The sequence below is a fragment of the Leucoraja erinacea genome, unplaced genomic scaffold, assembly GCF_028641065.1.
Source record: "Leucoraja erinacea ecotype New England unplaced genomic scaffold, Leri_hhj_1 Leri_1532S, whole genome shotgun sequence".
Classification (NCBI taxonomy): domain Eukaryota; kingdom Metazoa; phylum Chordata; class Chondrichthyes; order Rajiformes; family Rajidae; genus Leucoraja; species Leucoraja erinaceus.
In genome coordinates, this window is record NW_026575817.1 from 10,001 (window position 1) to 27,500 (window position 17,500).

The following is a 17,500-nucleotide window of genomic DNA, read 5'->3' on the forward strand; positions in this document are numbered from 1 at the left end:
CTCTCTCCTCTCCCCTCCCCTCTCTCTCCCCTCCCCTCCCCCCTCTCTCCTCTCTCTTTCTCTCCCCTCTCCCTCTCCCCTCCCTCTCCCCTCCTCTCCTCTCCCCTCTCCTCTCCCCTCTCCCCTCTCCCCTCTCCCCTCTCCCCTCTCCCCTCCTCTCCTCTCCCCTCTCCTCTCTCCCCTCTCCCCTCTCTCTCCCCTCTTCTCTCTTTCCCCTTCTTCTCTCTTCCCTTCTCTCTCTCCCATTTTCTCTCCCACACTCTCTCTCTCTCTCTCTCTCTCTCTCTCTCTCTCTCTCCTTCTCTCTCCCTTCTCTCTCTCTCCCCACCTTCTCTCTCTCCCTTCTCTCTCTCCTCTCTCTCTCTCCTCCCCTTCTCTCTCTCTCCCCTTCTCTCTCTCTCCCACACTCTCGCTCCCACTCTCTCTCTCTCTCTCTCCCCCCCCTTCTCTCGATCCCCTTCTCTCTATCTCCCTGTCTCTCCCACACACTCGCTCTCTCCTCTCTCTCTCTCTCTCCCCTTATCTCTCCATCTTGCCTATCCCTCTCTCTCTCTCAACTCGAATGGGACCTCCGATCGTGGAGGTGTTCGATTCGAGGCAGACAGGTGCGCTGAAAGCTCGTAAGCGGGCCAAATTCCCGCAGAGACTCAGCAGGCCAGGCAGCATCTACGGAGCGAAGGAATATATAGGCCTCGTCCCAAAAACGTCGCCCCTTTCCTTCCCTCCTCCGCTCCGTAAGACACTGAGTGTTCGTTCCTCCAGCATTTTTCGTCCACCTTCGATTTTTTTCTCCCTGCCCCCAGCATCTGCAGTTCCTTCCTTTCTGAACACAAATGACTCTGGCCTCCAAAACTGAAACGTCACCCCCTCCCTCCGAGATTAGTCCCAGTCCCGCTGAGTTACTCCAGCGTTTGTTTATCGATAGTGTTCGATGCCCTCTATAGTGGGCCTGGATTTTTATTTTCCCGCTTGCTATCTTGTGGTGAGGTAAACTAGATCGTAGAATCAAGGCTCTGTAAGTCTGCTTTGTTTTTAAAAAAACTGTGATCAGGTGCCCATTTTGTTATTAATTGACTGAATCGTGTAAAAGTGTCCCACGGATTTGTGTGAGAATCATGTTCCTCATGAATTTTTTCCCCCTCCCCATATGCCTAATAAAAATATTTTGTTGACTATCCTACTGTGTGTGTGTGTGTATCTGTCCGTGTGTGTGTGTATCTGTGTATGTGTGTGTGTGTGTGTGTGTGTGTCTGTGTGTGTATCTGTCTGTGTGTGTGTCTGTACTTGTGTGTGTGTGTATCTGTCCCTGTGTGTGTGTGTGTGTGTGTGTGTGTGTCTGTGTCTGTGTGTGTGTGTGTCTGTCCTTGTGTGTGTGTGTGTATCTGTCTGTGTGTGTGTGTGTGTGTGTGTGTGTGTATCTGTGTGTGTCTGTGTATCTGTCCCTGTGTGTGTGTGTGTGTGTGTGTGTGTCTGTCCGTGTGTGTCTGTCCGTGTGTGTGTGTGTGTGTCTGTCCGTGTGTGTGTCTGTCTGTGTGTGTACCTGTCTGTCAAGTCAAGTCAAGTTTATTTGTCACATACACATACGAGATGTGCAGTGAAATGAAAGTGGCAATGCTCGCGGACGTTTGTGCAAAAGACAAACAACAAAACAACCAAACAAACTATAAACACAATCATAACACACATATTCTTTTACATAATAAATAATGGAAGGAAAAACGTTCAGTAGAGTTAGTGTGTGTGTATCTGTCCTTGTGTGTGTGTGTGTCTGTCTGTATGTGTATCTGTCCCTGTGTGTGTGTGTGTCTGTGTGTGTATCTGTCCTTGTGTGTGTGTGTATCTGTCTGTGTGTATCTGTCCTAGTGTGTGTGTGTATCTGTCCTAGTGTGTATCTGTCCTTGTGTGTGTGTGTATCCAGGACAAGGGGTCACAGCTTAAGGATAAGGGGGAAATCCTTTAAAACCGAGATGAGAAGAACTTTGTTCACACAGAGAGTGGTGAATCTCTGGAACTCTCTGCCACAGAGGGTAGTCGAGGCCACACAGTTCATTGGCTATATTTAAGAGGGAGTTAGATGTGGCCCTTGTGGCTAAGGGGATCAGGGGGTATGGAGAGAAGGCAGGTACGGGATACTGTGTTGGATGATCAGCCATGATCATATTGAATGGCGAATGGAGCAGGCTCGAAGGGCCGAATGGCCTCTACTCCTGCACCTAATTTCTATGTTTCTATCTGTCCCTGTGTGTGTGTGTGTGTCTGTGCGTGTGTGTGTCTGTCCATGTGTGTGTGTGTGTATGTCTGTCTGTGTGTATCTGTCCTTGTGTGTGTGTGTGTGTCTGTCTGTGTGTGTGTATCTGTCTGTGTGTGTGTGTGTGTGTGTTTGTCTGTCTGTGTGTATCTGTCTGTCAAGTCAAGTTTATTTGTCACATACACATACGGGATGTGCAGTGAAATGAAAGTGGCAATGCTCGCGGACTTTTGTGCAAAAGACAAACAACAAAACAACCAAACAAATTATAAACAATCATAACACACATATTCTTTTACATAATAAATAATGGAAGGAAAAAACGTTCTGTAGAGTTAGTGTGTGTGTATCTGTCCCTGTATGTGTGTGTGTGTGTAATTCTGTGTGTGTGTGTCCGTGTGTGTATCTGTCCCTGTGTGTGTATGTCTGTGTGTGTGTCTGTGTCTGTCTGTGTGTATCTGTCCGTGTGTGTGTGTGTGTCCATGTGTGTGTGTGTCTGTGTGTATCTGTCTGTATGTGTGTGTGTGTGTGTGTCCGTGTGTGTGTGTGTGTGTGTGTGTGTGTGTCTGTCTGTGTGTGTGTGTGTCCCTGTGTGTGTGTATCTGTCCATGTGTGTGTGTGTGTCTGTCCGTGTGTGTGTATCTGTCCCTGTGTGTGTGTGCATCTGTTTGTGTGTGTGTCTGTCCCTGTGTGTGTGTGTATCTGTCTGTGTGTGTATGTCTGTGTGTGTGTGTGTGTGTGTGTGTGTGTGTGTGTGTGTATCTGTCCTTGTGTGTGTGTGTGTGTGTGTGTGTGTGTGTGTCTGTGTGTGTATCTGTCCCTGTGTGTGTGTGTATCTGTCCGTGTGTGTGTATGTCTGTGTGTATCTGTCCTTGTGTGTGTGTCTGTCTGTGTGTATCTGTCCCATTTCTGTGTGTGTGTGTTTCTGTCTCTGTGTGTGTGTGTGTGTGTGTGTGTGTGTGTGTGTCTGTGTGTGTGTGTGTGTGTGTGTGTGTGTGTGTGTGTGTGTGTGTGTGTGTGTGTGTGTGTGTGTGTGTGTGTGTCTGTCTGTGTGTATCTGTCTGTCAAGTCAAGTCAAGTTTATTTGTCACATACACATACGAGATGTGCAGTGAAATGAAAGTGGCAATGCTCGCGGACTTTTGTGCAAAAGACAAACAACAAAACAACCAAAACAAATTATAAACACAATCATAACACACATATTCTTTTACATAATAAATAATGGAAGGAAAAAACGTTCTGTAGAGTTAGTGTGTGTGTATCTGTCCTTGTGTGTGTGTGTGTGTCATTCTGTGTGTGTGTGTGTCCGTGTGTGTATCTGTCCCTGTGTGTGTGTGTGTGTGTATCTGTGTGTGTGTGTGTGTGTGTGTGTGTGTGTGTGTCTGTCCTTGTGTGTGTGTGTATCTGTCCTTGTGTGTGTATGTCTGTGTGTATCAGTCCCTGTGTGTGTGTGTCTGTCTGTGTGTGTATCTGTCTGTGTGTGTATCTGTCCTTTGTGTGTGTGTGTATCTGTCCTTTGTGTGTATGTCTGTGTGTGTATCTGTCCTTGTGTGTGTGTCTGTCTGTGTGTGTGTGTGTCTGTGTGTGTATCTGTCCCTGTGTGTGTGTGTGTCTGTCTGTGTGTGTATCTGTCTGTGTGTGTATCTGTCTGTGTGTGTATCTGTCTGTCAAGTCAAGAGAGTTTATTCTCATGGAATAAGTGGGACAACATAGATTAGATTAGTGTTTAAGAAGGAACTGCAGATGCTGGAGAATCGAAGGTTACACAAAAATGCTGGAGAAACTCAGCGGGTGCAGCAGCATCTATGGAGCGAAGGAAATAAGGGTTTCTGAAGAAGGGTTTCGGCCCGAATCGTTGCCTATTTCCTTTGCTCCATAGATGCTGCTGCACCCGCTGAGATTCTCCAGCTTTTTTGTGTAACCATAGATTAGATTAGATTTGTTTATTGTCATTCAGACCTTTCGGTCTGAACAAAATTCTGTTTCCCTGCAGCCATACATATAATTTTAAAAAATGACAAAAACACACAGTCAACACAAATTTAACATCCACCACAGTGAGTTCACCAAACACCTCCTCACCGTGGTGGAAGGCAAAATCTTAAAGTCTCTGTCTCATAGAAACATAGACATAGAAATTAGGTGCAGGAGTAGGCCATTCGGCCCTTCGAGCCTGCACCATTCGCCATTCAATATGATCATGGCTGATCATCCAACTCAGTATCCCGTACCTGCCTTCTCTCCATACCCGCTGATCCCCTTAGCCACAAGGGCCACATCTAACTCCCTCTTAAATATAGCCAATGAAGTGTGTGGCCTCAACTACCCTCTGTGGCAGAGAGTTCCAGAGATTCACCACTCTCTGCGTGAAAAAGTTCTTCTCATCTCGGTTTTAAAGGATTTCCCCCTTATCCTTAAGCTGTGACCCCTTGTCCTGGACTTCCCCAACATCGGGAACAATCTTCCTGCATCTAGCCTGTCCAACCCCTTTAAGAATTTTGTAAGTTTCTATAAGATCCCCTCTCAATCTCCTAAATTCTAGAGAGTATAAACCAAGTCTATCCAGTCTTTCTTCATAAGACAGTCCTGACATCCCAGGAATCAGTCTGGTGAACCGTCTCTGTACTCCCTCTATGGCAATAATGTCCTTCCTCAGATTTGGAGACCAAAACTGTACGCAATCCTCCAGGTGTGGTCTCACCAAGACCCTGTACAACTGCAGTAGAACCTTCTCTTCCCTCTTTCTTCTCCCTCTGCACCGAGGCAAAACGGTTCAAACTCCAGCTTCGAGGCCGAGTCGGGTCTCCGCTGCTGCTGCTGCCTCCGCCACAGCTCCAGGGCCGAATAGAACTAGCGTGTGAATAGTCCACGCCGATTTTGTAGGTGATCCGGTGGGAGATGGGAAGCCAGTGAAGTTGTTTGAGGACTGGAGTGACGTGGTGCCAGGATTTGGTGTGGGTGATGAGTTGGGCGGCTGCGTTCTGGACCAGTTGGAGTCGGTTGATGTAGGTGGAGCTGATGCCAAGGAGAAGTGAGTTGCAATAGTTCAGTCGGGAGGAGATGAAGGCATGGATGAGTCTATTCAGCAGCGGGAGGTGCGAGAGAGGGTCTGAGTTTGAATGAAGGAGTAGAGGCCATTCGGCCCTTCGAGCCTGCACCATTCGCCATTCAATATGATCATGGCTGATCATCCAACTCAGTATCCCATACCTGCCTTCTCTCCATACCCCCTGATCCCCTTAGCCACAAGGGCCACATCTAACTCCCTCTTAAATATAGCCAATGAACTGTGGCCTCGACTACCCTCTGCGGCAGAGAGTTCCAGAGATTCACCACTCTCTGTGTGAAAAAACTTCTTCTCGTCTAGGTTTTAAAGGATTTCCCCCTTATCCTTAAGCTGTGACCCCTTGTCCTGGACTTCCCCAACATCGGGAACAATCTTCCTGCATCTAGCCTGTCCAACCCTTTAAGAATTTTGTAAGTTTCTATAAGATCCCCCCTCAATCTTCTAAATTCTAGAGAGTATAAACCAAGTCTATCCAGTCTCTCTTCATAAGACAGTCCTGACATCCCAGGAATCAGTCTGGTGAACCTTCTCTGCACTCCCTCTATGGCAATAATGTCCTTCCTCAGATTTGGAGACCAAAACTGTACGCAATACTCCAGGTGTGGTCTCACCAAGACCCTGTACAACTGCAGTAGAACCTCCCTGCTCCTAGACTCAAATCCTCTATGGCAAGAATGTCCTTCCTCAGATTAGGAGACCAAAACTGTACGCAATACTCCAGGTGTGGTCTCACCAAGACCCTGTACAACTGCAGTAGAACCTCCCTGCTCCTAGACTCAAATCCTTTTGCAATGAAAGCTAACATACCATTGGCTTTCTTTACTGCCTGCTGCACCTGCATGCCTACCTTCAATGACTGGTGTACCATGACACCCAGGTCTCGCTGCATCTCCCCCTTTCCCAATCGGCAATGTTTCGGGATGAATCTAAACTATACTAGTGTGTGGACGGGCGATCGCTGGTCGGTGGGGCCGAAGGGCCTGTTTCCGCGTTGTATCTCTATAAACGAAACCAAACAGGTGTGAACTAGTGCGGTCAGAATGGAGTCAATGGGCCGAAGGGCCTGTTTCCGCGCTGTATCTTGTGGTTTTAAGACTCAAAACCTTGGATAAGATGACACAGGCACGGAGAATTCTTCAAGAAGACGAAAAGCCTTTATTTACACACACATTTTGGCCTGGAGCATTCAGAGACACCACAGCCTTGTCGCTCTCGAATTGTTCTCCGATTCATAAAATCAGACAGCTTTTTATTACAGTTTCAGTCTTAAATTCGGCTACTTGGCATGCATACATAGAAACATAGAAATTAGGTGCAGGAGTAGGCCATTCGGCCCTTCGAGCCTGCACCATTCGCCATTTAATATGATCAAGGCTGATCATCCAACTCAGTATCCCGTACCTGCCTTCTCTCCATACCCCCTGATCCCCTTAGCCACAAGGGCCACATCTAACTCCCTCTTAAATATAGCCAATGAACTGTGTGGCCTCAACTACCCTCTGTGGCAGAGAGTTCCAGAGATTCATGGCATGCTTCTGTAAATTTAAATTTAGTCTCTCACTGTCCTTGCCCTTTAACTGTAATCACTGAGCCTACCATGCTGTTCTAGCTAAAGCAAAATAAAAAAACAGACGGAGCAACTTGTTTTTGTTCCTTGATGTCTGATCACATAAAAATAATGTTTTAAACATGTTGGCAAAAGTAAGAAGTAACTTGTTTCTTCTATATAGCTTCTATAATCTCCAAACTAAACTAGTGTGAGTTAGTAGTTGAAGCAGCAGGGACTAGACAGACGGTCGGTTCCTGTTAGTTGCAGGAAGATTGCTCCCGATGTTGGGGAAGTCCAGGACAAGGAGTCACAGCTTAAGGATAAGGGGGAAATCCTTTAAAACCGAGATGAGGAGAACTTTTTTCACGCAGAGAGTGGTGAATCTCTGGAACTCTCTGCCACAGAGGGTAGTTGAGGCCAGTTCATTGGAAATATTTAAGAGGGAGTTAGATGTGGCCCTTGTGGCTAAGGGGACCCCAGGGGGTATGGAGAGAAGGCAGGTACGGGATACTGAGTTGGATGATCAGCCATGATCATATTGAATTTTGTACGGTGCAGGCTCGAAGGGCCGAATAGCCTACTCCTGCACCTATTTTCTATGTTTCTATGTTCCTAATATGCTGGGATCGCTGGTCATAGCGGACTCGGTGGAGACGAAGGGCTGGTTGCCACACTGTATCTCTAAACTAAACTAGTGTGTGAATGGGCGATCGTAGGTCGGCATGGACTTGGTGGGGCCGAATGGCCTTTCCGCGCTGTATCTCTAAACTAAACTGGTGTGAACAGGTGAAAGAATGTGGTTAGAATGGAGTAAATGGGCCGAAGGGCGTGTTTCCTCGCTGTATCTCTATACTAGTGCGTTAACGGGCGATCGCTGGTCGGCACGGACTCGGTGGGGCCGAATGGCCTGTTTCCGCGCTGTATCTCTAAACTAAACCAAACTGAGTGTGAGCTAGTGTGGTCATGAATGGAGTCAATGGGCCGAATGGCATGTATCTCTTTCTGCTGCAGGCTGGGCACCCGGCGCGATGACGTCACGGGGAGCCGGGATCCAGGCGCCGACCGGCGCGGTGACATCACGGGGAGCCGGGGAGGACCAGTCGCCGACCGGCGTGGTGACATCACGGGGACCAGGCGACGCCCGGCGTGGTGACGTCGCCGTGCGCGGTGACGTGCGGGCGCGTCGACCCGCCTCCGTTGCCATGACGCCCCCCCGGCCGCGGCCTAGCTCCACAGGCTTCAGGCGGGAGAGAGGAGAGAGGAGGGGAGAAGGAGAGAAGGAGGATAGATTCCCTCATTGTGAGGGGAGAGAAGAGAGGGGGGGAGAAGGGGAGAGAAGGAGAGATCCCTCTGTAGAGGAAGGGAGGAGGTCCCTCACTGTGAGGGGAGAGGGGGGAGGGAGGTTAGATTAGATTCCCTCATTGTGAGGGGAGAACAGAGGAGAGATCCCTCATTGAGGGGAGGAGAGAGGGGAGAGGAGAGGAGATCCCTCATTGAGGGGAAGAGGAGATTCCTCACTGGAGGAGGAGAGGAGAGAACTCTGTAGAGGAGAGAAGGAGAGATTCCTCACTGAGAGGGGAGAGGGGGAGAGATCCCTCACTGTGGGGAGAGAGGAGATTACTTTGTAGAGCAAGGGAGATTCCTCACTGGAGGAGGGGGAGAGAGATTCCTCATTGGGAGAGGAGAGAGAAGGAGAGATTCCTCATTGTGAGGAGAGATCCCTCATTGAGGAGAGGGAGGAGAGAGGAGATTCCCTCACTGGAGGAGGAGGGGAGAGACTCTCTGTAGAGGAGAGAAGGGAGAGGGAGGAGATTCACTGTGGAGGAGAGAGAGGAGAGATTCCTCACTGTGAGGAGGAGGAGAGAGGGGTTAGAGAGATTTTCTCATTGGGAGGGGAGAAGAGAGGAGAGGGAGGAGAGAGAGAGACCCCTCACTGTGAGGGGAGAGAGGGGAGAGAGAGAGATTCTCACTGTGAGGAGAAATCCCTTTGAGAGGGGAGGAGAGAGGAGATTCTTCACTGGAGGAGGAGGGGAGAGAACTCTGTAGAGGAGAGAAGGAGAGATTCCTCACTGTGAGGGGAGAACTCTCTGTAGAGGAGAGAGATTCCCTCATTGGGAGGGGAGAGGAGATTCCTTTGTAGAGGAAGGGAGATTCTCACTGGAGAGGGGGAGAGAGATTCCTCACTGTGAGGAGGAGAGGAGAGAACTCTGTAGAGGAGAGAAGGAGAGATTCCTCATTGTGAGGGACGCGGTAGAGGAGAGAAGGAGAGGAGAGAGAGGGGAGAGGGGGAGGAGAGGAGAGAGGAGATTCCCTCAGTGTGAGGAGAGATCTCTCTGTAGTGGAGAGAGGGAGAGATCCCTCATTGTGGGGAGGGGAGAGGAGATTCCCTCAGGGTAGAGAGAGATCCCTCTGACAAGGGATCTCTCTGTGTGGAGAGGAGAGGAGATTCCTCACTGGGGGAGGAGAGGAGAGAAGGAGAGATCCCTCACTGTGAGGGGAGGAGAGAGGAGAGGAGAGATTCCCTCATTTGGAGCTGAGATTCCTCTGAGGGGAGAGGAGAGAAGTAGAGGAGAGGATCCGTCACTGTGTGAGGGGAGGGGGAAGAGGAGATTCCCTCATTGTGAGGAGAGAACTCTCTGTAGAGGAGAGATCCCTCATTGTGAGGAGAAATCACTCTGAGAGGGGAGGAGAGAGGAGATTCTTCACTGGAGGAGGAGGGGAGAGAACTGTAGAGGAGAGAAGGAGAGATTCCTCATTGGGAGGGGAGAGGGGGAGAGAGAGATCCCTCATTGGGAGGGGAGAAGGAGAGGAGAGAGGATCCCTCACTGGAGGAGAGGGGGAGAGAGATTCCCTCATTGAGGGGGGAGGGGAGAGGAGATCCCCTACTCTGGGGGAGGAGAGGAGAGAGAGGAGAGATTCCTCACTGTGAGGGGGAGGGAGGATCCCTCATTTGAGCTGAGATTCCTCTGAGGGGAGAGGAGAGAGGAGAGGAGAGGATGTGAGGGGAGGAGGGGAGAGAGGATCCCTCATGAGGGAGGGGAGAGGGGGAGAAGAGAGAGATCTCTCTGTTGGAGAGGGGAGAGAGGATCCCTCACTGTGAGGCGAGAGGAGATTCCCTCAGTGTGAGGAGAGATCTCTCAGTGAGAGGGGAGAGGAGAGATCCCTCACTGTGAGGAGGGGAGGAGAGAGAAGAGATTCCCCTCATTGAGGGGCTGAGATTCCTCTGAGGAGAGGGGAGAGGAGATTCCCTCATTGTGAGGGGAGGAGATTCCCTCATTGTGAGGGGAGAACTCTCTGTAGAGGAGAGATCCATCACTGTGTGAGGGGAGGAGAGGAGAGGAGAGATTCCCTCATTTGGAGCTGAGATCTCTCTGTAGTGGAGAGAAGGAGAGATCCCTTATTGTGGGGAGGGGAGAGGAGATTCCCTTATTGTGACGAGGAATCTCTCTGTGTGGAGGGGAGGAGAGGAGAGAGAGGAGAGATCCCTCTCTGAGGGGGAGAGACCCCTCTTTCTGTGTAGAGATCCCTCTGTCGAGGGGAGGGTGTAGAGGAGGGGAGAGGAGATTCCTTCATTGTGAGGAGAGATCTCTCCTGTAGAGGAGAGAAGAAGAGATCCCTCATTGTAGGGAGGGGAGAAATCCCTCTGGAGAGGAGAGAGATCGCTTAGTGAGGAGAGGAGAGGAGAGGGTCCCTCATTGTTGGAGAGATCCCTCATTTTTGGGGGAGGGGAGAGATCCCTCAGGGTGTGACGTTGAGGGAGGGGAGGGGAGCCTGATGGAACAGTACAGCATCCTTGGCAGAATCGGGGAAGGGGCGCATGGCATCGTCTTCAAAGCCAAGCAGGTGGAGGTGAGGAGAGAGACGACATCCTTCACTCTACGGAGAGGTGACCTAGTATGGGATAGGTGGGCCGAAGGGCCTGTTTCCATGCCGTATCCCTAAACTAAAGGATGATCTAATGTCTAATCATTTAGGTTCATTTCTCAGCCCTCCTAAAGTTTTTGTTCCTACAAAATCTAAATTGCCAGAGACCCGTCAGTGGGTATTTGTAAGGCGGAGATAGATAGATTGTTGATGAGTGCGGGTGTCAGGGGTTATGGGGAGAAGGCAGGAGAATGGGGTTGGGATGGAGAGATAGAACGGCCCGTGATTGAATGGCGGAGTGGAGCCGATGGGCCGAATGGCCTAATTCTACTCCAATAACTTGTGAACTTGTGGGAGAGGCAGGGAGGGAGGGATATACAAACGCAGGCAGATGGGACTAGTGTAGACGGGGCATGTTGGCCATAGAAACATAAAAAAATAGGTGCAGGAGGAGGCCATTCAGCCCTTCGAGCCAGCACTGACCATTCATTGTGATCATGGCTGATCGTCCCCAATCAATAACCCGTGCCTGCCTTCTCCCCATATCCCGTGACTCCACTCGCCCCTAGAGCTCTATCTAACTCTCTCTTAAATCCATCCAGTGACTTGGCCTCCACTGTGCCCTCTGTGGCAGGGAATTCCACACATTCACACAACTCTCTGGGTGGAAAAGTTTTTTCTCATCTCAGTCTTAAATGACCTCCCCTTTATTCTAAGACTGTGTGTGTGTAGACGGGGCATGTTGGTCGGGGTGGGACTAGTGTAGAAGGGGCATGTTGGTCGGGGTGGGACTAGTGTAGACGGGGCATGTTGGTCGGGGTGGGGCTAGTGTAGACGGGGCATGTTGGTCGGGGTGGGACTAGTGTAGACGGGGCATGTTGGTCGGGGTGGGACATGTTGGTCGGGGTGATACTAGTGTAGATGGGGCATGTAGGTCGGGGTGGGACTAGTGTAGACGGGGCATGTTGGTCGGGGTGGGACTAGTGTAGATGGGGCATGTTGGTCGGGGTGGGACTAGTGTAGATGGGGCATGTTGGTCGGGGTGGGGCTAGTGTAGATGGGGCATGTTGGTCGGGGTGGGACTAGTGTAGATGGGGCATGTTGGTCGGGGTGGGACTAGTGTAGATGGGGCATGTTGGTCGGGGTGGGACAAGTGTAGATGGGGCATGTTGGTCGGGGTGGGCCTAGTGTAGATGGGGCATGTTGGTCGGGGTGGGACTAGTGTAGATGGGGCATGTTGGTCGGGGTGGGACTAGTGTAGATGGGGCATGTTGGTCGGGGTGGGACTAGTGTAGATGGGGCATGTTGGTCGGGGTGGGACTAGTGTAGTTGGGGCATGTTGGTCGGGGTGGGACTAGTGTAGATGGGGCATGTTGGTCGGGGTGGGACTAGTGTAGACGGGGCATGTTGGTCGGGTCGGGGTGGGACTAGTGTAGACGGGGCATGTTGGTCGGGGGGGGACTAGTGTAGATGGGGCATGTTGGTCGGGGTGGGACTAGTGTAGATGGTGTACTAGTGTAGATGGGGCATGTTGGGTGGGGGTGGGGGCATGTTGGTCGGGGTGGGACTAGTGTAGATGGGGCATGTTGGTCGGGGTGGGACTAGTGTAGATGGGGCATGTTGGTCGGGGTGGGACCAGTGTAGATGGGGCATGTTGGTCGGGGTGGGACTAGTGTAGATGGGGCTTGTCGGGGTGGGACTAGTGTAGATGGGGCATGTTGGTCGGGGTGGGACTAGTGTAGACGGGGCATGTTGGTCGGGGTGGGACTAGTGTAGATGGGGCATGTTGGTCGGGGTGGGACTAGTGTAGATGGGGCATGTTGGCCAGTGAGGGCAAGTTGGGCCGAAGGGCCTGTTTCCGCACTGTATTACGCGATCACTCCAGGAGAGACGAAGGCTGACTGTTTTTCCTCCCTGCCCGTTAGACAGGAGAGACAGTCGCTCTGAAGAAAGTGGCCTTGCGTAAACTTGAGGATGGCATTCCCAATCAGGCTCTGCGGGAGATCAAGGCTGTACAGGAAATCGAGGACAACCAGCATGTAAGTGGATCTTTCCACCCATTCCGTCTCTCCACAGAGATGCTGCCTGCCTGACCCACTGAGTTACTCCAGCACTGTGTACCTGTCCACGTTCCCCACAGAGATACTGCCTGAGAGAGTGGTGAATCTGCGGAATTCTCTCCCGGATTGAGAGGGGATCTTATAGAAACTTACAAAATTCTTAAGGGGTTGGACAGGCTAGATGCAGGAAGATTGTTCCCGATGTTGGGGAAGTCCAGAACATAGAAACATAGCAATTAGGTGCAGGAGTAGAGGCCATTCGGCCCTTCGAGCCTGCACCATTCGCCATTCAATATGATCATGAAGATTACTGAACAATCAAAAAAACCGAGGCTAGAACTTTTTAAATATCGTCACTTTTAAAAACTTTTTAATATATATTTATTATACAGAACCATGCGCATGAGGCATTTTTATGGACGCACCTGGAACTTTTAACTTTTAACTGATTTTGGAGAGTAAAATGCAACGAAATTTCGTTCAAGGTGCACTGTGTGTAGGTGTATATCTGAATGACAATAAAGTTTTCATGCATTCATTCATTCATTCATTCATTCATGGCTGATCATCCAACTCAGTATCCCGTACCTGCCTTCTCTCCATACCCCCTGATCCCCTTAGCCACAAGGGCCACATCTAACTCCCTCTTAAATATAGCCAATGAACTGTGTGGCCTCAACTACCTTCTGTGGCAGAGAGTTCCAGAGATTCACCACTCTCTGTGTGAAATCTCGGTTTTAAAGGATTTCCCCCTTATCCTTAAGCTGTGACCCCTTGTTCTGGACTTCCCCAACATCGGGAGCAATCCTCCTGCATCTAGCCTGTCCAACCCCTTAAGAATTTTGTAAGTTTCTATAAGATCCCCTCTCAATCTCCTAAATTCTAGAGAGTATAAACCAAGTCTATCCAGTCTTTCTTCATAAGACAGTCCTGACATCCCAGGAATCAGTCTGGTGAACCGTCTCTGCACTCCCTCTATGGCAAGAATGTCCTTCCCTCAGATTTGGAGACCAAAACTGTACGCAATACTCCAGGTGTGGTCTCACCAAGACCCTGTACAACTGCAGTAGAACCTCCCTGCTCCTAGACTCAAATCCTCTATGGCAAGAATGTCCTTCGTCAGATTCTATCCCTGTAGATGCAGGAAGATTGCTCCCGATGTTGGGGAAGTCCAGGACAAGGGGTCACAGCTTAAGGATAAGGGGGAAATCCTTTAAACCGAGATGAGAAGAACTTTTTTCACACAGAGAGTGGTGAATCTCTGGAACTCTCTGCCACAGAGGGTAGTTGAGGCCACACAGTTCATTGGCTATATTTAAGAGGGAGTTAGATGTGGCCCTTGTAGCTAAGGGGATCAGAGGGTATGGAGAGAAGGCAGGGATGGGATACTGAGTTGGATGATCAGCCATGAATGGCGGTGCAGGCCTCTACTCCTGCACCTAATTTGTATGTTTCTATGATCAGCCATGATCATATTGAATGGCGAATGGTGCAGGCTCAAAGGGCCGAATGGCCTCTACTCCTGCACCTATTTTCTATGTTTCTATGTTTGTCGGCGCTGGGCCTGCACTCGCTGGAGTTTAGAAGGATGAGCGGGGGCCTCATTGAAACGTCACCGAACAGTGGGCGGCCCGGATAGAGTGGATGTGGAGAGGATGTTTCCACTAGTGGGAGAGTCTAGAGTCTACAGTCTAGGACCAGAGGGCACACACAGCCTCAGAATTAAAGGACGTTCCTTTAGGAAGGAGACGAGGAGGAATTTCTTTAGCCAGAGGGTGGTGAATCTGTGGGATTCGTTGCCACACAGACGGCGGAGGAGGCCACAAGGCAGTGGGTATTTGTAAGGCAGAGTTAGGTTGATTGTTGAGGAGTGCGGGTGTCAGGGGTTACGGGGAGAAGGCAGGAGAATGGGGTTGGGAGGGAGAGATCGTTCAGCCGTGATTGAATGGTGGAGTGGACTCGACGGGCCGAATGGCCTAATTCTGCTCCTATCACTTATGATCTTACGATCGTATGACTAAGGCAGAGCTAGATAGATCCTTGATAACAGAAAATAGACAATAGGTGCAGGAGTAATGTAACAAAATGTGGAAGAGGTGAAGGGGTCTGAATACCTTTTTCGAATGCACTGTCAAAATATATGCAAATGTTTTAAAATTCAAGCAAATGTTATGCGCATTTTTTAATCCAATTTGCATAATTTACTTTCCGAGCAAAATTTATGCGCATTTTTAATCCAATTTGCATAATTTACTTCCGAGCAAAATTTATGCGCATTTTTTAATCCAATTTGCATAATTTACTTTCCGAGCAAAATTTATGCGCATTTTTAAATCCAATTTGCATAATTTACTTTCCGAATGGACTGTAGGTGGTGAAACTGAAGGATGTCTTCCCCCACGGGACTGGATTTGTCCTGGTCTTTGAGTACATGTTGTCCGATCTGTCGGAGGTGATCCGGAACTCGGACAGGCCCCTCACTGAGTCGCAGGTCAAGGGGTACATGATGATGCTGCTCAAAGGGGTGGCCTTCTGCCACGAGAACTCCATCATGCACAGGGTAAGCCGCTCGCCGCAATCGCTGGGTGGTAGCTACTTCTCTGGTTCCTGTGCTGGGTGAGTGGGCAGAAGCATGGCAGATGCAGTCTAATAGAGAACTGGCTGGCAGACAGGAAGCAAAGAAGGGAGGGAGAGAGAAAATGGGGAATTACAGACCAGTTAGTCTAACGTCGGTAGTGGGGAAACTGCTAGAGTCAGTTATTAAAGATGGGATAGCAGCACATTTGGAAAGTGGTGAAATCATTGGACAAAGTCAGCATGGATTTACGAAAGGTAAATCATGTCTGACGAATCTTATAGAATTTTTCGAGGGTGTAACTAGTAGCGTGGATAGGGAGAACCAGTGGATGTGGTGTATCTGGACTTCCAGAAGGCTTTCGACAAGGTCCCACATAAGAGATTAGTATACAAACTTAAAGCACACGGCATTGGGGTTTCAGTATTGATGTGGATATAGAACTGGCTGGCAAACAGGAAGCAAAGAGTAGGAGTAAACGGGTCCTTTTCACAATGGCAGGCAGTGACTAGTGGGGTACCGCAAGGCTCAGTTCTGGGACCCCAGCTATTTACAATATATATTAATGATCTGGACGAGGGAATTGAAGGCAACATCTCCAAGTTTGCGGATGACACTAAGCTGGGGGGCAGTGTTAGCTGCGAGGAGGATGCTAGGAGACTGCAAGGTGACTTGGATAGGCTGGGTGAGTGGGCAAATGCATGGCAGATGCAGTATAATGTGGATAAATGTGAGGTTATCCACTTTGGTGGCAAAAGCAGGAAAGCAGACTATTATCTGAATGGTGGCCGATTAGGAAAGGGGGAGATGCAGCGAGACCTGGGTGTCATGGTACACCAGTCATTGAAGGTAGGCATGCAGGTGCAGCAGGCAGTGAAGAAAGCGAATGGTATGTTAGCATTCATAGCAAAAGGATTTGAGTCTAGGAGCATGGAGGTTCTACTGCAGTTGTACAGGGTCTTGGTGAGACCACACCTGGAGTATTGCGTACAGTTTTGGTCTCCTAATCTGAGGAAAGACATTCTTGCCATTGAGGGAGTGCAGAGAAGGTTCACCAGACTGATTCCTGGGATGCAAGGACTTTCATACGAAGAAAGACTGGATAGACTCGTACTCGCTAGAATTTAGAAGATTGAGGGAGGATCTTATAGAAACTTACAAAATTCTTAAGGGGTTGGACAGGCTAGATGCAGGAAGATTGTTCCCGATGTTGGGGAAGTCCAGAACAAGGGGCCACACACACAGTTTAAGGATAAGGGGGAAATCTTTTAGGACTGAGATGAGATGAGAAAAACATTTTTTTTCCCACACAGAGAGTGGTGAATCTGTGGAATTCTCTGCCACAGAAGGTAGTTGAGGCCACACAGTTCATTGGCTATATTTAAGAGGGACTTAGATGTGGCCCTTGTGGCTAAAGGGATCAGGGGGTATGGAGAGAAGGCAGGGATGGGATACTGAGTTGGATGATCAGCCATGATAGAAACATAGAAATTAGGTGCAGGTGTAGGCCATTCGGCCCTTCGAGCCTGCACCATTCGCCATTCAATATGATCATGGCTGATCATCCAACTCAGTATCCTGTACCTGCCTTCTCTCCATACCCTCTGATCCCCTTTAGCCACAAGGGCCACATCATCTAACTCCCTCTTAAATATAGCCAATGAACTGTGGCCTCAACTACCCTCTGTGGCAGAGAGTTCCAGAGATTCACCACTCTCTGTGTGAAAAAAGTTCTCCCTCATCTCGGTTTTTAAAGGATTTCCCCCTGCCCAGTTATTCCTTAAGCTGTGACCCCTTGTCCTGGACTTCCCCACACCGGGAACAATCTTCCTGCATCTAGCCTGTCCAACCCCTTAAGAATTTTGTAAGTTTCTATAAGATCCCCTCTCAATCTCCTAAATTCTAGAGAGTATAAACCAGTCTAGTCCAGTCTTTCTTCATAAGACCGTCCTGACATCCCAGGAATCAGTCTGGTGAACCTTCTCTGCACTCCCTCTATGGCAATAATGTCCTTCCTCAGATTTGGAGACCAAAACTGCACGCAATACTCCAGGTGTGGTCTCACCAAGACCCTGTACAACTGCAGTAGAACCTCCCTGCTCCTAGACTCAAATCCTCTTGCTATGAAAGCCAA

The 17,500-nt window shown here is 49.6% G+C and overlaps 1 protein-coding gene across 1 annotated transcript in view; it reads left to right on the forward strand.

Moving 5' to 3' along the window:
* The first annotated feature begins 10,329 nt into the window (after nt 1–10,329).
* The window catches only part of LOC129715943 (cyclin-dependent kinase 20), an 8,556-nt gene continuing 1,385 nt past the window's right edge, over nt 10,330–17,500 (forward strand). Inside the window, exons 1-3 of the mRNA XM_055665836.1 lie at nt 10,330–10,716; nt 12,657–12,770; nt 15,163–15,351. Coding sequence (XP_055521811.1) covers nt 10,642–10,716; nt 12,657–12,770; nt 15,163–15,351 — 378 coding nt within the window. The 5' untranslated portion in view covers nt 10,330–10,641. The remainder of the gene's footprint in view (nt 10,717–12,656; nt 12,771–15,162; nt 15,352–17,500) is intronic.